Consider the following 23,166-nt stretch of genomic DNA (forward strand, 5'->3'; position numbering starts at 1 on the left):
CCGAAGGAGTCTCAAAGTGGCTAACATTCTCCTTTCCCTTCGTCCCCCACAAAAACACTCTGTGAGGTGAGTGGAGCTGAGAGACTTCAAAGAAGTGTGACTAGCCCAAGGTCACCCAGCAGCTGCATGTGGAGGAGCAGAGACGCGAACCCGGTTCACCAGATTACGAGTCTACCGCTCTTAACCACTACACCACACTGGCTCTCAAGCCTAGTATCAAGGGCTAAAAAAATGGTGGGGGCAGGGGTTCTGCCCATCTAATAATGCAAAATTGAATGGGTTGTCACCACAATACATGACAGGTGATGTGGTAGGTTGCAAGCTGCACAGGCCCATCCTAAGATGGGCAAAGGCGCCTCTTCTCATCTCCCCACCACCACTGCCGCCCTGAAGCTGTTGTATATCCTTTTACCTGAACTCCTCACAAGGAGCATATTAAGCCTCTGTGGGAGATTGAGATGTTTATAGCTGAAAAGTGTCACCCAGATAGTGAAGAGATTATGCTTCTCTGTTGGTGAAGAGCCTTGATAAGCAGGGTAGTGATTTCGAGTGAGAGGAAGATAATTCTGCCTCAAGCACATTCAAGGATACGGTTCCTATTAGCTGGCCTGGCCATGCCTCTTTATGCAGTCTCCGTAACCGCTGGGACAGATGACAGATTAAGATCATAAAAACCCCACTCCATATTTTATTTCTCCAGAAGGATAATCAGGTATTAGAGGCATGGTCAAAGTTCTGTCAGAATCATAATTTTCCCCGACAGCTGTGATCAGAATTGAACAGCATTTTAGCCTGGAGATGGGCTATGATAACAGGCTTGAAGGAAAGCATCCTTGGATTTCATTAACTGGCATTTTGATATATAGGAGGGGGGAAGCAGAGATAGAAAGAAAAAGGGAATTTGGTTGCTTCTTTCCCCCTCCCTCCAACAGCCCCTTGCATTTCCCCCCCTTTGGGGCAGCAACCAAATATGAAAGGGTCAAGGCTCACCTCATTTTTTACTAGTTACAGTAACAGAGATGTCGATCAAACATAATCTCTGGTCAAATAAGAACTTGCAGAGTCATTTTTAGAATGGATTGGTATATTTGTGTTATATATTTTTCTGTGCTATGAAACCTGGTTAGTCAACAAAGAGCTCCAAAAATCCACTCCAATCTTTAAAAATTGTTAATTTTTAAAAGAAGCCGTGGAGAAACAACAAAATATATGAACTGAAAAACCAGTCAGGGCTAACAAAACACCTTGGTACAAAATTGCATCATACGTGGATTTTTTTTCCTGGTTGTTCTTGAAAGTCTCAAAGCATTTTGCTGTTCTGTATGGCCAACCAGTTTAACAAGTCCTTCAGAGGGCAGAAGAAGCTAAGAGTAGGGTCAATTTATTTGTGAAAAAAACATAAGGGGAGTGGATTAACTGCCTCCTTTAATAATCCTGGCAGGTGTAAAATTTGGCATAGCAGATTCCAAGCCTGACTCCACAACATTCTGATTAACTGTGGCTTATATACAATATTTTCACTCCCCCTTCCTATCAATCTTTCAGTCAATCACAAAATGAGGAGAGTTTGGTTAACAATTACTTCCCTTTAATTGCCAGAATCCTAGAATGAACTTTTGACCCTCATGTGCACAACATCTGGTACAAAACTTCCTAAACAAAACATCTACCCTTGAACTTTTAACTTTCCTGCGAACATTTGACACTCTAATGCTTGAGAGCCTTAAAAGTAAAACAGCAACCATTTTGCAAACCAAATTTTACGACAAAAACCAAACTGGAAATGGATGAAATTTGTATTCCTACAAACCAGTTTTAATAGTTATCCAACTATCCTTAATCATTCCACTGCCACCTTTATACAATGGTGAACAAAGTCCTGGTTTACATACCTGTCATTCTCTTGATGACTACAGTAGTAAGCAATGACATGGCATGTATTGTGTGAATGGGCAATCACAGATATAAAATCTGTAGTGGTTAGAATGTAGGACTAGGACCTGCCAGACCAGAGTTTGAATCTCGAATCAGCCTTGACGCTCATGGGGTGACCTTGGGCCAGTCAGTGCCTCTCAACCTAGCCCTACCTCACAGGGTTGGTTGTGAGGATATAAATGTCAGTATCTCAGCTCGCAGTCAGAGGCAACTGGCCTCCCCGGGCAACCGACTGAGATACTTGTTGACCTTCCCGTCTGCGTCTCCCGGCAGGCAAGGTCATAAATCGGCGATCCTCCTCAAACATGAGAAGAACACACCCTCCTCCTTCTCTCCCTCCCTGCATTCCCCAGGGAGGGGAAAAGAGGCAGACAGGAGTCCTATTTACATGTTTTATTCCTGTCATTCAGCAGTACAGAGAAACGTGTCTGTACCCTCCAGACTCCAGCAGTAGAGTCACAACTCCGCCCCTGTACTTCCAGTACAGGTCAGATGACACTCTGAGCTAACATCCGGTGCTCAGTACGGAGAATAGACTGCACCCTTTCTCCACTAGTACAGTTCCAGACCACAACATCCTGTTTTGCATTCCAGCCACCTGCAGCTGGCTTTTGCATTGCTGCTTTTTCCTGACAATAAATGTAATAAATAAAGAACTTTCAAATCACTTCATTCAGCTGCTGGTCATCAAATGTACAGTAAATGAGTGTGGACAAATCAAGTGATGTCATTCCATGTGTCAACTAGTTTATAGAGACAGTGCAATGTCATCTGAAGACATTTAAAAATGACTTTTTCATACCTGCAGAGTTCTGTTCCAACATTCACGAGCTCTTGGCTTGAAAGGTGAGCTCCCGTTGTGCGTAGCAAGCGGATCACATCGTGGTGCCTTTAAGAAAGTGGACAAACTTATTTTTAACCACACCAGTACCTTAATAGAAATATCTGTAGCATGCTAACATGGAAACAACTCTTTGATAAACTGGATCTAAGAGCCATTTCCCATATTGATTTTTCTCTTCAGAAGGGGACCTGTAAGTCACACTGATGACAAATAACATGATGTAGGAAAGATTTGTATCAATGCCTACTTGTCAATCAAACTCAGGCATGTTTGTGAATTTGTGGTCAGTGCAACATGCCCATCATTCAGTCGTAAGTAAACACAAACTGTGCCAAATCTTCTCCAAGTGTAATATTTAGCTGTATCAAGTGTTAAATTCCAAACACTCTGTCTCCAGCAGAGGGTGGCCCTGGAAAACTCATAGATCAAGATGGAGATAGCTATCCCTTCACAAAATTCTTCACAGTCTGTGAGTCAAGTGGGCATTTTCAGGGAGTAAAAGAAGAAAGGGAAACTCATTTGAGGGCCAGTGGTCTTAAACATGGGACACACAGAGTTGACCATAACTTAATTCCCTTTTTCATGGTTCCCTATCAATCAAAACAGCCCTTTGCTCAGTGGAGCAGCCATGTAGAGATTTGGTGGCGGCTGTGCTAGAACAGGATCATCGTCAGCAATAGCTGTGCCCAGTACACAAGATGGGCCCAACTCCCTGGGGAAAGAGAACAAGGGATCCTCTTGCACAATGACTGTGTTATATCCTATGTCTGTGTGTAAGCACATTACAATATCACATTCAGACTTTTCAAGAGGCAAAAAGGCTTTATATTACCCTGATGCCTAACCAAGCAATTCAGAAGTAGCATGTAGGATCTGTGAGCTGGTAACTGCTCCCTATTGTTTACTTCAAGGGAAATGACACATACAAACTTGCATAAGGGCTGGCAGATATGACCAAGATAGTACATTATCACATATGAAGAATAAGACTTTCCAAAAAGTCTTTTTCTTCTTCTTTTCTTTTTGCTTCTGTCGATAAGTGGAAAATAAATATTAAATCATACTACCAAGCAATTTCCCTTCTCTGAAAGAAATGATTTCGCAATACTTCATTCCATGAGATATATTATTAACTGCTACTGCAATTATAGACCTCATTCATTTGCTCGTTATCTTAAATATTTCATCACAAGGGTTCTTGAGACACAGCAACATCATCAAGTACATTTTTCTCCCTTTCAGGTAGCAACAAGTGCTGTGTTCCACAATGCAACATAACCCAAGCAGCTTTGAACTACAGGGTTATACATACATACATACATACATACATACATACATAATTATTTCCCATCCAATTTAAAGATAAACACCGAAACAGACTAAAATCACATCACTTTAAGAACAAAAAGTCCAAGAGAACAAAACTGTCTGGCATTGAAAAGCTAATAACGTAGGCACCAGGCAGAACTCCTTGGGGAGATTATTAGAGGAGGTGGGGCTACCACTAAAAAGACCTATCCCCTTACTGGCACACTCTACACTTCTCTTGGAGAAAGTCAGAGAGAAGTGCCTCAGGTGACAATCATAAAGGCAGGGCAGGTTCTAATGAAAGCTGCCCAGAGTGGCTGGGGAAACTTAACCAGATGGGCAGGGTATAAATAAATTATTATTATTAATTATTATTATTATTATTATTATTATTATTATTATTAAGGAGCTAACCTTGGTTGTATTTTGGTCCTGAGCTACATCAGGCTTCATAAGCCAAAATGAGCACTATGACTTGAACCTGAAAACAAATGGCAGCCAGTTAGCATTTATGACATAAATGCTAGGAGCCTTTTTAAAATAATGGAGCTTATTTAACCCACCCCAATGATTTAACTCAGACTTAAGCGCAGTTAACTTGTTCTGAATTACCTCAATCAAAATGTCAAGATATTCCCAGCCACAACTTTTCAGCTGTGATATGAGATTGCAAGTGACTGGTCTGGAAACTCCTAAGATTATGCCAATGGCGAATACTCTGGCTTAGTGCCTGGATGGGAGGTTGGAGGAAACAACTCTGAGAAGAGTGAGAGCTAATAAAAAAAGACTGGCCTACCTATGCACATATGGAACTGCTTTATACCAAATCAGACCATTGGCCTATCAAGCCCACTACTGTTGACTTTCAGGCAGCAGCTTTCCAAGGTTTCTGGCAGAGGTCTCTCTCAGTCTTACTATCTGCAATCAGAGGCAGTATGCTCCGGAATACCACTTTCTGGAAACTGGAGGGGAGAGTGCTATTGCACACAGGTCTTGCTTGTGGGATTCCCATGGCCACTGTGAGAACAGGTTGCTGAACTAGATGGACCACATACCTGGTGCAGCAGGCTCTACTTATGTTCTAACTGGAGATGCCATGGATTGAACCAGGAACCACTCTACTAAATAATAATAATAATAAATTTTATTTATACCCCGCCCTCCCCAGCCAAGGCCAGGCTCAGGGCGGCTAACAACCAATAATTAAAAAGTTGAATGAATACAACTTAAAAACAAGATTAAAATACAACATTAAAATGCAGCCTCATCACAGGAGGAGAAAGGAAAAAAGAAAAAAGAAAGAGGGGGAGGGAATCAAACTGACTCCAGGCGGAACAACTCTGTCTTACAGGCCCTGCGGAAAGAAATCAGATCCTGCAGGGCCCTGGTCTCATGAGATACAGCGTTCCACCAGGCCGGAGCCAGTGTTGAAAAAGCCCTGGTTCTGGTTGAGGCTAATCTAACTTCCTTAGGGTCCGGGACCACTAGGGTGTTGCTATTTATGGACCTTAAGGTCCTTCATGGGGCATACTGGGAGAGGCGGTCCCGTAGGTATGAGGGTCCTAGGCTGTGAAGGGCTTTAAAGGTCAAAACCAGCACCTTAAATCTGACCCTGTACTCCACCAGGAGCCAGTGCAGCTGGAAAAGCACTGGGTGAATATGCTCCCATAGCAGAGACCCCATGAGGAGCCTCGCTGCAGCATTCTGCACCCGCTGGAGTTTCTGGGACAGCTTCAAGGGCAGCCCCGCGTAGAGCGAATTACAGTAGTCAAGCCTGGAGGTGACCGTCGCATGGATCACTGTGGCCAGGTCAGGGCGGGAAAGGTAAGGGACCAACTGCTTGATGCGGCGAAGGTGGAAAGCACTCTATACTTGCTAAACATGATCCTAGTTAAGCATGATTCTAGTTATTGTGGTATGATCAGAATCGGAGGGCATAAGACTTCCTAAGACCAACATCTTTTAATCCAGCAAATGCTTTTAAATGGTTTTTCATGGCCCCACCTGCACTGGGCCTGAAGAATCTGATTGACGCATTACAGAGATGGGGGGGGGGGTCACAAGCACATTTCCCACCTACCACTTAAAGAAATGCAGCTGTAACCCACTCCAAAACCTGAATGGCTTCATTCCTTTGGCTCCTTGGTTCTCCTGCAAAAGCAATGAACTGACCTATCACGCCCCAGACAGAACAAACTTCAAAAGGTGGACGCACCACATAACATATCAGAATCTTCGAGGACTAAGATTTCAAAGAGCCAGGACAAGATAGGGCTCTCATTCCTCAGTTGGAAATCTGGAAAGATTGCAACACTGCATGTCCCATGCCTGTGCATGCTGCCTCTTACGCATAACCCCACACCCCATAATATGTATCAGGTATAAACTTAGTTCCCACAATCTTTCCACTTTTTTCATTTGTTCCTAAACTGCTGTCAGATCTCATCAGGACACTAAGAAATTGTTTGTGGAAAAATGCACTTACTTCATTCCACGGGACTGTTTATATAAATACTTCAAGATATGCTTCAGAACTGATTGCTCTAGGGCTTCAGAGAGTAAATACTTTGAGAGCAACTTTGTAGTTATCACTACAGCTATATGGATGATGTCATATTAGAGGCAAAGAATACTACAGTGCCTTGGAGAAAAGCAGTATCTCGGACATTACAATATAGCCAGGGCTTATTTTTTTTTATCTAACTGGCTCCATATCATGTTTGGAATATTTACATATAAGCGGGTATTGCTTCAGGAGAGAGAGCTGGATTGCAATAACCACCAAGTTTCTTCCTCCAGTATTGCATACTGCACCTCCAGTTATATGTACTTGTATTGGTAAGCGTTAAAATATTATTAAAGCTTGATTTCCCCTTTTTTGTACAATTAATTCCACAATCTATTTCCAACTGCAAAAGTAGCATCTAACTGATTCTATAGGTTTTCAACCATCCAATTCCACCTTAAGCTTAGCAGTAAAGTTTGCTGGCAGAGTAGGCCTGAAGCTATCATTACAGTCTCTGCAAACTGACAAATGATTCAGGTCTTCTCTCAACCTGACAGCAGCATAAGCTTGAACTAAAACCCGGCTTCATTCTCTTCCAACCTGCCTTTCAGCAGCTTTAAAAAGATCAAGAGTCCCCAGTAGGAGTTTCTTATGGGAGTGGTAAAGCTTAAGAATTTGAATAACAAACTTATGTGAAATTCCTTAGGCAGTGACTGGGTGTGGTTTAACCACACACACACACACACACACACACACACACAGAGAGAGAGAGAGAGAGAGAGAGAGAGAGAGAGAGAGAGAGCTGTTTGCAGGAATATTTTGCATAGGTGTGCTGGACAAGGGTCATCTCTGTTCAGCAGTAAGTCTGTTTAACTTGCTCCTAGAGAATTTTAAGAGATTCTTGGCAAATTTTCCTGTATCTGAACAGCTTGGCGAGCTAACAAGATTGTCATAACGCCTATTAAGAAAGCATGCCAACTGATTTTGGTTGCAATTCTATACATCCTATTACCTGGCTGTATAGGACTAAATTCAAAGGTACTTGCTTCATAGGTTGTATAGGTTTGCACTGTTAATGACCCATCTGCAATACAAAATATATGTCAAGAGTGTGGAGACCTGGCCAGAAGAATTACTCTGGCACCAAAGACTTCTTAAAGTCTTAAGGAGAAAAGTTTGCTTCCTATGAATGCTGTAGTTATGGGGAAGATGCAGCTGATAAGCTTGCTAGCCTAAAATGTAGCTAGAGTTTTTAGATTTCCTCCAAACACTTACCATATTTGTGTAGCAAGTAAAGTTTGCAAAGATGTAGTTATTTCTCATAACTGATTCTCATAGATGCATGTATCTGCAGAATTTTAAACTTCTTGGAGAAGGAGAATAAAATGCATAGGATATACTAGAGAAAGGATTGGGGAACAGATTCTGGACATGGAAAGGGACAGAACATGAACAGAGTCCTCAGAGCTCATAATCCTCAGAGCTCAAGTGAGCCACTCAAAGCCCCCAAGAGAGGTCCTATATTTAAAGATACTACTTGCATTTTTCTAAAATACTTCCAGGAAAGCCTGAAAGAGGCATCTTGAAAGAAGAGAATACCCGTAGTCTGCATATGATACTAAATAGTAAATACCACACATATAAAAAAATTTATATACATTCAACATATTTTCAGGAACATAGTAGTATTTTTAACCCTGACGGACGTTCAGCAAAAGAGATATTTAGCCTACTCAATGGTCAGAGGTTTTCCTCCAACCAAGAACAGATTTGGATGTTCCAAGGTTGTCAAGTGCAACAGAAAGTACTTCACGCTTCCTGCTCTTTCACAACACTGTCCCATTGGACGTGCTTCTATCTTTATTTCCTGAGATATAAGCATGTTCCAGGTGCAAGGACACCCTATGCATCCCCAGGACAGGGCAGATACAAAAAATTATTCTGGGAAAGGCAGTGCTACAGAGGAAGGGGAAGTGTGAGGCACTTCTTCTTCCTGTTCACAACACCCACAGGTACAGGTCTACTCGGGCAAAGTAATCTAAACTGCTTGCTGCTGCAGCTGCTCAACAAAAGAGTTACTGCCACATCTGCAGCCTGACCAGCCACAGCAGCTGCAGAGGGAAGCAGATTGGGACTGATGCCTGTGCCAACGTCAGCCTCCAATCCCAGCCCCTGCCAGCTGTGAGGGCAGCTGGATCCCAGCCTGGCTCGTCCCCAATCCACCCTTGGGATGGTCCATTTCTGGGCTTTTGGGGTTTTCTGATTGCTAGTGCTTTTTTTCTGGGGGGTACGCAGGGGTGAATCTAATGGGAGAAGAAACTAAAGTATTTTTTTAAAAATTGTTTCTTTTCTAGCACGGTGAATCGTCAGTTCCATTGAATAGCGCAGTGAATCATCAGTTCCGTTGCTACCCCGATGGCGGCCTCATTTCCTGTCCTAAATCTCAGATGGAATGAGAGTACCCCTAAACATTTTTTAAGAAAAAAAGCACTGTAAATTGCACTTAAGAAATAAATACCTGAACTTTATGGCATTCAGCAGTGGAGTAGCTCCAAATCGGTCTTTAGCGTAGACAGTTGCCCCAGACTTCAGCAGATGTCTGACTATCTCCAAATTACCTTCACAGGATGCAACGTGAAGAGGTGTGCGACCATCATAATCCTCGGAGCTCAAGTTGCCACCCTGTGACAAGTTTATTTAAAGGAGTGTATTTAAATAATAATAATTCATCCATCTAACGAAGGCCTCAGCAACATGCCCAGTTTATCGTTTCCCAGTTTCTCAGCCAAGAAACTGGCTTTCTTACTATTTTTAATATGAACTCTTGAATTAATGGAGAACACTCTCTTGAGGCTTCTTTCTGTGGGCCAATCCAGGACAGCTGAGGCACACAGCAATGATCAGGTTGAAAAGCCCTCATCAGGGACCTTATAATGGGGATGGCTAACCTTTTCAGTATGAGAGCCACAATGACCCATCATCAACCCTTCAGAGGCTGCAAGGTACGGCTGCAGTGTAAAAATGGCTGCGGCTGCATTTTGAGGGTCATGGGAGAACCACAAAAACTTTCGGAATCACAGAGTTACGGCAGGTAACCCACAGGAATGGCAAAAAAGCCCTATTTTTTAATTGTTTTTAACAGGCAAATTTGGGCAGGGCAGGGAGTGGTAGCCACACACAAAAACCATTGGCACCACAGTACTTATTGGAGAAGTCAGTAAAAGGGGGGGGCAGGATTCAACTAACTAGTCTCATCAGTAGAAGCCCTGCACAAGGACTTCCATTCACCCAACAGGGCAACAGCCCCTTCCTCCCCCTGTGCTCCCCCCTCCCCCATTGGATTGGGGTGGTCAAGAGAAGCCACTGAACAGCAGCAAAGGGAGAGGAAATCGTTCCATCTTGCAACTCAAAATGCTTGCCCAATCAGAAGTATGTGATGTTGAATTTCTTCCAGTTAGTTAAAACAATTGGGGTGGTATTCAACTACCTTTTACTCAGAACAGATCCAATGAAATCAATGGATCTAACTTTAATTTCAATGGACTTCCTTTAAGTAAAAGTTGAATACCACCTTACATTATTATTAAAAATAAATAAATGGACAAATTTGGGGAGGCACAAAAACATATAGCACCACAGTATCAGACCTACAGGAGCAGTCAGTATAAGAATATAATTCATTTGTCATGTTTAGTGAAGAAGGTATTACGCAGTCTTAGGCTGCACACCTAATTTTCAATTTCGTTGTTCCGCAAGGGACAATGACAATAAAGATATCGTAATCGTAAGGGCATGTAAGCCTCATTGATTGGTACAGGACCTACTTCTGAACGAAATAAACAAAGGACTAGACTGTTTTTTTTTTAAAAAAAAGCACAATCCTGATATCATAAGTGATGGTTGCTTCCCCTTTGAAAATACAAAGGCCAGCAGTCATTCTGATCTTACTCTAGCTCTAATCTACAGTAATTGTTTATACCTGCTGAAAGACTACCCTGGGTTTTTAATTTTCCCCTCATAACTATAGAGCCTGAATGTCATAGAGTTATATACGCACCCAAAACAAAAATGCATCTGAGATGACCATAGCCTGTGAGGCTTTCTCCTGCTCAGGGTGCAAATGATCATATGAAATACACTATAAAAAAGAGGGTCTTACCATATTCTGTAAGGCTTTTAGGGCATCGATGTCACCATTTTTTGCCGCTGCGCAAGCCAGAGGAGGAGTCAAAGCATCTCTAACAGCTGCTAGCTCCTGAGAAATTAAAACAGCCCAGTTTAACAAACATCCACACATTTCCCATAATCCCATCCCATCGTGCCTGGATATAATAGCGTGGCTTGCTTGTGTGAAGTTATCTACAGATGCTTGTTCTGCATGGACCTTGTGAAGCGCGTCTGGTCTTCAGTTCTGATACATCCAGGGTGCATGAATTGTTGAGGGAAGGGGGCTGAAGTTGCTTTAAAGTGCTTTGTGCTCCCAGGAAATTTATCGTACAAACTGCATAAATGTCCAGCATTCTATACTCAACAATCCCCTTTGCTGTCTTTTTTTTAAATAAAGAACATAAGAAGAGTCGTGCTGGAGCAGGTCAAAGGCTATCTAGTCCAGCATCTTGCCCAAATGCCTATGGGAAGCCTGCAAGCAGGACATACGGGCAATAGTCCTCTTCCCACTTGTGATTCCCAAAATACTATTTAGAACCATCCTGCATATGAAGGCAGAGCACAGTCATCATGACAAGTAGCCAATGACAGCCTTAAACACCCTCCATTGCTTTGTCAAAAGCTCTTTTAAAGAAGTATTTCTTTCTTCTGTCTGTCCTATAGCTTCCAACAAAGCCACTTCCAGGCCTGCCCCAGGAGGTGGGGTTGCGGGCATCACGCCCTTCCCCACGTGAGCGGGGGGCTGGTCTCAGCCCCCGCGCGAACAGGGGAATCCCGTCCGGCCACGCCTCCCGGCCAGCCAATCGGCTGGCTGGAGGGGGCGTGGCTTGCCCTATTTAGGGCCGGAGCGGAGGGGGCTCGCCCTCTCTTCTCCGGCTAGCCCCACGTTTCCCCACCCTCCCTCCCTTTAGTTGGGCTTTAGGTAGGTCTGACTTTGCTATGGGCTTCGGTCTGTTGCCGCAAGGGGCATGGTAGGAATTTTTCCCAATTGGCAATTTACAGCCTTTTGGTTTTTCGCCTACCTCATAGCAACTCGTCACAACTCTTCGGCATTGGCGGTAGGCATTGGTAAGAAGGGGTTAAGAGGATGTGGGGGGGGAGGAACGCCATCACCTCCCCCTAGTGAACGAAGGGTGGTCCGTTAAAGAACTCCGGGGGGCGTGGCCCTGTCCGAAGCCTATGGAGGTGTGGGCCAAAGGCATGCCCCAGAGCGGTGACCCGGGGGAGCTCCTAGTCAACGTGCCTCGGCGGGAGACTCCCCCGATTAGTGTTAACCCTTCACCATGTCTCCAGCAAATGGGCTGGAGCCGGATAGTCGATAGGACCAATGCCTAAGCCAATGCCTCTCATTCCTGAATTCAATAAAGTTGTGGCCTAATTCGCCCAATTAACCTTAATTATGGTGTCTCGTGTGTTTATTTATTTTGGTGGGGGGCGGGAACTCGCCACGCAATCAGCTTTATTAGATGGTCCCAGGTGCTAGTTATTATGCAACGGGCTTTCTGCTTTAACAGGTGTCATTTGAGCAAGTACCTCCTTGCAGCTGATAAACAGGTATTTTGCAATCTCTTGAATAAACTTGCTATCTTTGAGGGTGATCTGGGTTCCAATGGGCACAACAGTCATCTCTCCTCTCAGATTCTCCTTCACCATCTTAAGGAGAAAAAAGAAGTAAGTGAGCAGGCTGGGAACCAAGTCAGAGGTGAAGGCGTGTGCGTCTTTGGTTTGGAGGGGAAGGATTGTAGCAGCAGGTCCTGCTCCCAACCTCTGCACCTTTGGTTGTCCATCTGCATAATTGACAGTCTTCACCTTAAATAATTTTCCAGTGTAGAAGACAGACAGGTAAGTAAAAAGATCTCAGATATAGTAAAAGTGAAACAAAGACATAATGTATGCAACTTTAACATGAGCCCGGTTTAATATGACATGAGAACCAGGTCCTTGGATCATGTAAAAATAACTTCAAAATGCTGGATTATTTTCTAAAATGTTTGAAGTGGGATTGGAAAACCTCTAGAAAGTACAGTGGTACCTCGGGTTAAGTACTTAATTTGTTCCGGAGGTCCGTTCTTAACCTGAAACTGTGGTTCACCTGAAGCACCACTTTAGCTAATGGGGCCTCCTGCTGCCGCCGTGCCGCTGGAGCCCGATTTCTGTTCTTATCCTGAAGCAAAGTTCTTAACCTGAAGCACTATTTCTGGGTTAGCAGAGTGTGTAACCTGAAGCGTATGTAACCTGAAGCGTATGTAACCCGAGGTACCACTGTAAGTCCCTCCTACTGCCTTAGGAGGTCTCTACATATATATACTAGCATGTGATATGTAAGTCCCTTCAGCCAAACCAACACTACACACACACACACACACACACACACAGGTTTTGTTACAATACCCCGTAAGGCCATGGGACTTCAGTTACTCAGCCTAGAAGTCATATTAGAGATTGGATACTGTGAAGTTGGGAAAGGGTATGAGCAGTTGTTGAAGATCCCCAAAGAATCCATGTATTTGATTAGGCTGCTGAAGATGAACTGTTTGAGACCCCCTAGTCCTCCCCTCACAGAACTACAATTTTCTGGGATATTTGGGAGAGGAGAGGGCAGAAAAGAGTTCTGATGCTATGCAAGAGAAGGGCTTCCAGAAATTAAAAAAAAATGGAAGAACTGTAGCACTTGTGTGCACATAAATGATTTCATTGAATTGTGGCCTAGCTCTTCTGCAATGTAGAATTGCTTCATAATTACAGAGAAAAAGAGAGAGTCTGGGAATATAGATGACTGTGATAACTATCTGGAAACATGGCTGTGCAAAGTGAAAGAAAGGAGTGCTGTGGGAAGGAAGGCTGCCCTCAACTTTAGCATTGTTTAGGCATGTCTTAAAAAGAGAAGTAGTGAAAGAGAACACTGTAGGTGTGGGAGCGTTTCACTGATCTTTTCCATGGGAGGTGAGACTCTGATTTGCTGTACAGGGGCATTCCCCCATATGGCAGAACAACAAGCAGTTTCTCTCCCTCCCCTCGCCATGAACCAGATGTGATGGTTCCTCAGCTGCAGTTCGGTCCCCGGTTATTGTGACGTACAAAAATAAGCAAACTATTTACATATGTTTAATTATTGCAGTTTAATCTTACATATAGACAGCAGTCCTTTGAACCTAGTTGGGATGGAGTGGGAAGTTTGTGGGCTCTGACCAAAAGAAACACCCTTCTTAACCAGAGGTTGGATGACCATCTGTCAGGGATGCTCTAGCTGAGATTCCTGCATTGCAGAGAGTTGGACTACATGATCCCTGAGGTCCCTTTCCAACTCAACAATACTAGGATTAACCAGACCAAAGGCCCATCTAGTCCAGGCCTATGTGTGTCAAGGGGAAGGAAAGCTCAGAAAGCCACAACTTGAGAAAAGGACTACTAGACTTTTTTTAAAAAAAATCAGAAGTCAAAGATATATTACCTCTCTCTTCTCGGCCAAGGTACCAGGTTTGCTCAGGACATAGGCCAGCTTGGTAAGAGCAGCTTCGGGTGTCATATCTCCCCCTGGAATTACACCTGCGTCCATAAGGGTCTGTAGTCAATGAAGAAAAGGTGGTTTGATGAGTGTGCTGTTTTGTAAGGTATGCATATTGAAAAATGGTATCCACTGGGTACCCAGTTTCCCTTTACTCTCTATACCTCTGCATCATATCCCATAATTCTGATGTGTCCCGTTTCACCACCGGAAGCAGAATGGGAACATGAAATGGCACCCTGCTGCTGCCACCGCCACCGCTGCCTCCCTTACCTGGGTTGCGTGGCAGTGCCCGGTGAGATATTGCAATTTTCTGCTGAGGGTTGGGGGGACCAGGAGCAGGGGGTTGGAGTGGTATGCGCAAAGCAGGTCACCAGAGTCTTGTCTGAGTAGAAGTGCTTTCTGCTGGTGTAAAACCACAACTGCATACATCCCATAATTATTCTAATAATTATCTGTTATTATTTACAAAGTGCTGAGTGCTGCAAGTATATGAGGTTCTCAGAGGTAAAATCTGTTACTGCAAGTCAGATAATTTAATCTTTTTGTTCCTTTTATATTAGATTGTAATGCTGCCTTGGTGGCTAATAAAGTGCTTTGTTTGTGGTCACTGATACTATCTTGCTCCCATAAGAATAAATGAAAGCTTGTTGGATCCAGCAACTGGTATTCAGAAATCATTAACTGCCTCCTCCAACTGTGAACGTAGACCCTCCAGATGTTTTGGGACTACAACTCCCATCATCCCTAGTTAACAGGACCAGTGGTCAGGGATGATGGGAATTGTAGTCCCAAAAACATCTGGAGGGCCGAGTTTGGCCATGCCTGAGGTAGAGCATAGGCATCGTGGCTAGTAGCCATTAATGGTCCTCTCCTCCCTGAATTTGTCTAATCTTCTTTTAAAGCCATCCACGTTAGCTCACAGAATCACATGTTTATTGTTTTCAGTGCTAAATGTACAAGAGTTCTTACATTCATCAAATAAGGATCCAAGTTAATTCTAATTCTTTCTTGAACGGTTACCTGTCTTAGCCACAAACCTAGTATGTTTTAAATTAAAATCATACCTAAAAATAGTGGGAATGTGAAAAATGTTTATATCGCACAGGTGTAATTGTCAGGTAGCTGACATTGGCTGTTGCTCTTTGTTTAATGTAAACCCAATGGTAAAACTGGGCTGACTGCTGTAATGTGTGAACTGGCCCTCTGCATGTTCCTCAGTAGTTGATACCCATATCTGGAACAGGCATGCTCTGGTACAGAGTCCAGAACTGAGTTTCTTGAGCTGTCACAGACATCCTGGGGAGCTCTGAAAGCAAGCCTCTTCACCTGTAATCTCCAGAGTACACAGATTAGATTAGATCAGTGTGTTTGCAGTTGCTCCCATAGGCCAGTTTCACATTTCCAGAGGGAACGACTTCAAACTGCACTGAAGACAGTTCTTACATTATTTCTTTTTTCATTATTGCAGTGGCAGATTCAACAATTTTCCTAGAGCAAACCTCTTAGCTAAAACATTTCTAGGAAAGCCAAGCCAGTTTAAAAAATATCAAGCAGTTCAGCAGTATAATATAATGAAGTAATAATTACCAATATGTGCACATTAACCAGGCCTTTTAATTAAGTGGGAAAGGGAAACAACAGGTCTAGCTTTGTACTTGGCACTGAAAGTGGTAGATTGCAAGCCTAACTTGCAAGTAGTAGACTGGGGGGAGGGCTTGGTTAACTTTGGGGCAAAACAGAAAACAAAACAGCATTAAAAATAGCAATAAAAAACTCCAATGCCAGGCATGACCCAGCCCACTTGGCGGCACCACTTAAAATTTGATTTATCTCTAACTCATCTAATCATATCAAGGTGGGGCTTTTAATTCTGCCACCCACTTTGAACCTTTGGGAAATATCCCATCGAGATTTGCTCAGTTTACTATCAAGTCTTTGGGAGGGGCAAGTATCTAAAGATGTGTGTGGGGATTTCTTAGCCATCTTCATATTGAAAACCTCTGATTCATTCATCACTCTGGTGGTCCCCAGTTCCAGGCACACACACCCTTCAAAATGACACAACCATAATTGGATAGAGACACCATCATTTTGTATATGCTAGGATTATAACTACCAAATGTGTCCAGAAGTTTTCAACATAGTAAAAGCCAGGAAATATCCATTACAATTGATCTTGCATCTAGGAGTGACACAGGAATGAAAATCTTGATGAGGGCTTGGACAGATAAAAATTAAAGGTTTCGAATCTAGCCAGTACTCTGCCATTCCATACTGGAAAAGAAGCAGATTTCCTGAATCAATGATCCCCGCAGGTTTTACTAAAGGGAACCTTCCTACTTTCCTGCGCAGTCTTGCCCTTGTTTGGGATTTCAAGGCAGGGCGGACACACCAGAGCATCTACTGAGAAACTATCAAAGTAACCACAATATATCATATAAGTGTGATCACTGAGAGGAAGTATGGAGAGAGCAAGGGCAAGGGGATGAATGAATATCAGACAGGGCACAAAAAGTTCTTTTATCTATGATATATTATGGTGTGGAAAGTGGTTTGTCTGATTGTTTTTCCATCTGTTCTCTATAGGTTTGTTCGCCTCTCGGTGTATCATTGCCAAACCCTGAGGTGGGGCAGCAGTCATCATCAACATTTTGAGGCAGGCTGCCATTTTGAATCAAAATGGCAGAGTGAAACATGACTTTGGTGTGACTTTGTCCATTTTGGGGCATAGGTTTGGCCACGTCTTGAGGTATCATTGCCAAAACTCAGCACAAGGGTTCCTGAGTTAGGGGCAGTAGACTTCATCACTGTTTGAACACCGTGTGCCATTTTGAATCAAGATGGCAGTCCAAAACATCACTTTTGCAGGACTTTGCCCATTTGGGGGCATAGGTTTGGTTGTCTCTTAAGATATTGTTGCCAAACTCGGCATGAGGGTTCCCAAGGTGGCAGCAACAACCTCTGCCAATGCTTGGTTGCCAGGTGCCACTTTGAATCAAGATGACAAATCAAAACAGGACTGAGGTAGGGGAGCTTTGCAAAAGGCCACAAAGGAAGTTCATGGGAGAGACAGTTTGATCCAAGATGCCTACACTAGTTTTTTGTGTTCTGCACTAGAACCTATTCGGTTCTTTCCAGTAACATTGGCTGCTCTAGTGGTGGTGACATGGACTGCTGGATGAAAGTCTTCCTTTGGGTGGGGACCGGGAGAGACTAACTGACCGTTGGTGTCTCCTGACCAAAGTTCTTTAGTTCCTACTAATTCTATCAATATATCTCATACCTTTATGCCACAGCACTGGGATCTAAAGGCCAACACCACAATATAAAGGCCACCCACCAGCCTCCATACAGGTTGCTCTGCATAACCCAGAAGACAAAATGCCACAAGTAAGACAACAGGTGCACTGAAGAAAGCCAAATGGTATTAAAAAAATACCAGAACAGCAGCCACTGCCTCCACCCCTTCACCTGCCGAAAGCTTCATTTTTAATCTTACCTGGATGAACATTCCTTCCCAACCCAAAATTGAGCGACCCTGAATTCAGTGGCATAGCTCAAAACAGCCTTCCCCAAGCTGTTCTGGATCACAACTCCCATCAATCACAGTGAGCAAGCCAATGGTCAGGGATGATGGGAGTTGCAGTCCGAGCATTTGGAGGGCACCAGTTTGGGGAAAGCTGATTTAAAGAATAGAATTTGTCTCACCTTTCCTGTTTCATAGACTAAAGAAACACTTCCTCGCAGACACTGGGTGCAATTCAGAATCACCACACCACGATCGGTTGCTTTCTGCAACTCTTCCAACAAAGCAGGGCAATTATTGGGGGCATTCCCACTCCCATAGGTCTCAAGCACAATCCCTTTTATTGGGCTCTAAAGAAACCCCTTCACCTGCATGAAAGAAATATATATATACAGTTCAAAAGTGTTTACCTAGATTGAAATATGGTCTTTTCTACACAACACTATCTTTTTTAATGCAAGGAAAGATTGATCAAATATTTTAAATATGGAGTTCAGATTCTTATTAGGTTGACTGCTGGCATGCTGTACGAACTTTGATTATTTTCATGGCCCATCCAAAATGTATGGATAATCACAAGTCCTCATAAGCAAAAGTGCTATATAAATACGTTTGAGAGTGAGGTGTTCAAAACATTTACAAAACAGCTTCGCTGTATACATAGACATAACTGTAGGGGGTACAGGATGGGGACAAGTAATGCCAGTATATACTACAGGCAGTACAACAGCAAGATGAATAGACAGTGGTTGGTTATACAGGGGATGGACAACTTGATTAGCACAGGGAGCCAAAATGGGGGGAGGGGCAGAAGGATGCAAGTAACCTGTCCATTCTAATTATGCAGAATCATAGCACTTCATCCAGCTTTCAACTTTCCCTCTACAATTCTTCTCCAACGAACTCTGCCTCCTCTCACATTTGGATCTCACACCCACATTTTTAAGATAAGGACAGGTTTGGAACTCCACAAATGAACTGCCTCTGCTACTTCTCCCCTGCAAATTGCCCCTTCCCAATCTCAACAGCCTGAAAATGATCGAAATGATGCACAACCCCGCTTCTCAAACATGCAACATTCAAAAGCATAATAAGAGATTGGGTTTTTTAAAATCTTTGATTGCATTCTCCTCAAGCACCATAGAATACTTTTGGACATGACAGTATTCTGTGATGCTTCTTTCTCACATCCGAACACGTATTGTGGGATTGTTGACTACATGCAACCAGCTCTGAGAAAAGCAGTGGCACAGCGGCCTTGTGGGAGTGGCTCAGCAATGCCATCGCCTTTTCTTATTGCTCATTATATGCAATCAACACTCCTACACATGAGTGTCATCATAGCTTTTCTTCTCATTATGCTCTCAGACAGAGGAAGGCTGACCGCTTCAGCAGTGATCCCCGGGAAGATTCTCAGTAGGCCAACATGTTGATCAAAGTTCATTTTGTGGATTGCAAATTTCTTGGTAGTGTTGGCCCTCCAAACAGTCTCCCAGTTAACTGTGAAAAGAAAAACAAATATATTATTTGAGAGGGAGAGAAAGTGTTTGTTCTTTCCAATCCCAGTTCAAAATCTACCCCTTCTAGGAAGCCTTTCGCATAATCGCCTTACAGTTCAATCCAATGGAGAATTAAGGGTCATATCTAACGCTGTTGTTCTGCTAGTGTGGCAGACCTCAACTTCAGCAACAGAACTTCCCCTCCTCTTTTCTCCCCTGCAGCCCCCTGGCACACCCTCAAAATCTGCTCTAGAGGATTGGGAGATCTGAACAAGACAACACATTTCCTGCACAGGCCCTGCTTATCACAACCCAATCTACAAAACAAGTAAGCCAAATGTAAGAACAGCCTTGCTGGATGCACAGGCAAGGGAGGCGCCTTCTCAAAGCCCACTAAGCACTTCCCCAACTTTGGGAAGGAAGCATGAGGGCTCTGACAGGGTCTGAGATTCCTCCTTCCCAAAGACAGGCAAACACTGACCAGGCTTTGGGAAGCAGGTGGGAGGGCTCTAGAACCCAGCCAGAGCCTCACACCTCCTTCCCAAAGCCTGGCTTAAGCCAGCACCACAAGAGCTGGGGGGAGGGTGTCAAATGTTGGCCTTGTACAGGGTGGTATATTACCAAGGTCTGTCCCTGAGACCAGAGACCCATCGCGTCTAACATCCTGTTCTCGCAGTGGCCATCCAGGACGTGGGTACAACAGTGGTCTCCTCATTTGTGATTCCCAGCAATTGGTATACAGAGGCGCGATGCCTCCAAATAACCCCCTACCTGTACTATAATTCCCCAAAGTACTCCAAACTATCTGGATTGAAGTTTCTTAACACTTTGTAGCAGCACAACATGAAGAAGTTCTTGTTTAGAAGAAGCATTCCAATATTGTAATTCAAGATTCTTTTAATGTGTACCTTGGGGGGACTCTGCAAAGCCACTTTGCTAGGCATCAGCAACATGACACATATTTCACATGTCTTTTAAAAGACAGATGTTGTTACTCTTACCACTAATCATCTCCAGAGTTTATAATGCAGTTACTAGTGATTAAATAAAATGGCAATGATTCAATTAAGTGTGATTATACATTGGAAGCCAGATGCCAGCTGCTTAACTAATAGTCACTCTTGAGTTCCCATTACTAAATGCCAAACAGTCATTATTAATTCTGGAAAAGCTCACCATCTCTGCCTAGCAGACAATGGGGTGTGTAAATAATCTCAAAAGACTGGCAGAGAGTTGCATTGGATAATATGTATAAACACACCCAACCCACACATGGTATCCATATCTATTTTCCAAACTTTTTTTGGTAAGAAGCAAAATTCCTGGCTAAAGAAGAGTCTGGGCAAACAGGAGTTTGCATGACAACCTACACCTACGGAAACACACTCTTCTACTTGGTAATTAAAGGTGCAAGAAAGCTCTGTCCTCTTTTGGATCTGACTCCCATGACAACTACTGAAAATGCCAAGCACACCTTGAGGCCTTACATGTTGTGCTCCCCATCAGCACAAAATGGACCTTGGTTGTGCCATAGTTTTTGAAACAGTGAACTGAAGTAGACACAACTTGTGTGATGGTATCAAAAGGGAAAGAAAAGAACCTCTGTGTTGATCAAACTGGGTTAGATGAAACTTCCACCAAAAAACTGAAGGAGAATATAGAGGAAGCTCTATACTCCTAAATATTGATTTTTGCATGCCACTCTGAGAGCCTTTTCAGCTACTAGGAGGGGTATTAATATCATCCATAAACAACCAAACAAAACTAGGACCCTCTCAAGTACGCATATTCCATCACATACACAATTGGATAGCAGCTATGATTATAAGAATCCATTGAAAGAATGATAATATCACAAAGGTTTCGTCAGGAAGCTTCAACAGACACACTTCTTCTAGTCCTTTTGCCTCTGCATACCTCACTCCTCTGCTCTTCCCATCACGTGTCCAGACTGAGCTGCACAACCAGCAGCCACTGCAAAACTCTTCTTTCCCTACACAATAAGCACCACACATCCGAACACCACTTTTTTGTCGGATAAGAGTTCAGCAGGGTGTTGTTGTTTTTAAGCCAAAAGATAAGCAATCTTATGTCATAAAAATGTCACAGCACCCAAGTCATCTTTTTTGCAGCAACTGAAGATTAGTTTGTTTTCAACCCCAATCAATTTCCCCCTCGCAGTCTGGCATCAGCTACCCCAGAAGGACTTATTTTCTGAGCAGATGTTGTTGCAGAAGAGTTATTGCCAAGTTTTCCTTCAAAATATGTCCTACCTAGTTTGGAAGTTGTATGTGTTTTTTAATACAGCGTCTGAGATGATGTACGTTGGCACTGATCCTCACAGAGAGGCAGCCAAGATTAAAAGAGATCATTCAAAGAGGGCAATCGGTTATCTTATTAGAATTCAGTCTGTCCACTGAATCCAAAGCTGGTGGATAGGAGTCTAATGAACCAGATGCCATAGCACCAGGGCAGCCGTGGAAATAGAAACAGTGGGATCCTTCCTCTGGGTCTGAACAGCCAAGTTCCACAGTACCTTGCCAGTACAATTGCATGGGCAGCATACCAGTCTGAAGCCCATGAAATGCTCTTATTCAGGTCAGAGGGTTGGCTGTTTGAGGGACTCTAATCTTCCAAAAAGGGTCAGTACCTAGGAGAGGTGGACTGCAGACAAAAAGGCTCAAAAGGCCTCAGTTCACTTTCAACACTTGTGGAGAAAGTTGCTCACTTGGAGCTCTCCGTGGTTTTGCAACAACTGAACTGCCTTCCTCCATGGGCTCCTGTACATGAGTAGAACAGATCACCAGAAGGAGAGGGAGGGAGAGAGGGGGGTGGCTGGTCCTGCTGTAGCCTTCTGAAGAAGTATATGTAGGATTAAACGACAAGCTTACACACTGTGAGCTATGAATAAGATTAAATAAACTCAGGTTACTTCCAGGGAAACATACAAAAAGTAGGGGATGCAAGTCTCAGTATAAAAATGTTTTCATGTATAGGTAGCCAAACTTACCATCCAGTCTTCCGCAATCTAGTGCCCTCCAGAGGTTTTGGACTACAGGTCCAATCAGCCACAATCAGCATGGTCAATGGGAGATGAAGTCCCAGACATTTGGAGGGCACCAAATTAGAAAAGGCTGACTTACACAATGCTGAGCTAGACCAGCCTGACTTGGCGTAAGGCAGTTTCCTATGTTCCAACTAAAACCAACAGGTTAGGCATCCTTAGAATAACGCTCAAAGACATATTGACAGAATTTACCGTATTTTTCGCCCCATAGGGCGCACTGGCCCATAGGGTGCACCTAGTTTTTTGGGGGGAATAAAGAAAAAAAATTATTTCCCCCCCAGGCGCGGGGCTGGGGGAAGCCCGAGCTTCCCCAGCCCCCAGAACAGGCTGCTCTGTGCAAGCCATGGGAGGGCTCCCGTGGCTTGCGCAGAGCTACCCGAAGCTCGGGCGCGACTGCTCAGCGCGCCCAGGCTTCAGGATGCAGGCAGCTCTCCGCAAGCCGTGGGAGCCCGGCGGGAACTCCCGTGGGCTCCCAAGGCTTGCGGATAGCTTCCTGAAGCCTGGAGAGCGAGAGGCGTCGGTGCGCACCGACCCCTCTCGCTCTCCAGGCTTCAGCGAAAGCCCGCATTCACCCCATAGGTCGCACACACATTTCCCCTTCATTTTTGGAGGGGGGAAAGTGCGTCCTATAGGGCAAAAAATACGGTAGCTTCTCTGTCAACCTCATCTGTATCCCATCAAGCCTCCCTCTCTTCTCTTTCTGCCATAGTATTGCAAAGAAACTGAAGGCTAGGGTACTGATAGTCACAAAAAACAACAGGTGCAAAATATTGGCAGTGATGCTAGAAAGCATTTTTAAATTTTAA

General features: G+C 43.7%; 1 protein-coding gene across 1 annotated transcript in view; it reads right to left on the minus strand.

Moving 5' to 3' along the window:
* Positions 1 to 23,166, minus strand: part of ASPG (asparaginase) — a 66,567-nt gene that overhangs the window by 10,899 nt on the left and 32,502 nt on the right. The window contains 8 exon segments of the mRNA XM_083518571.1: positions 2,738 to 2,824; positions 9,112 to 9,275; positions 10,753 to 10,848; positions 12,294 to 12,413; positions 14,212 to 14,322; positions 17,977 to 18,144; positions 18,148 to 18,162; positions 19,179 to 19,294. Coding sequence (XP_083374697.1) covers positions 2,738 to 2,824; positions 9,112 to 9,275; positions 10,753 to 10,848; positions 12,294 to 12,413; positions 14,212 to 14,322; positions 17,977 to 18,144; positions 18,148 to 18,162; positions 19,179 to 19,294 — 877 coding nt within the window.

Source organism: Podarcis liolepis (assembly GCF_965112155.1).
Source record: "Podarcis liolepis genome assembly, chromosome: 1".
In the NCBI taxonomy this organism is placed as follows: Eukaryota; Metazoa; Chordata; class Lepidosauria; order Squamata; family Lacertidae; genus Podarcis; species Podarcis liolepis.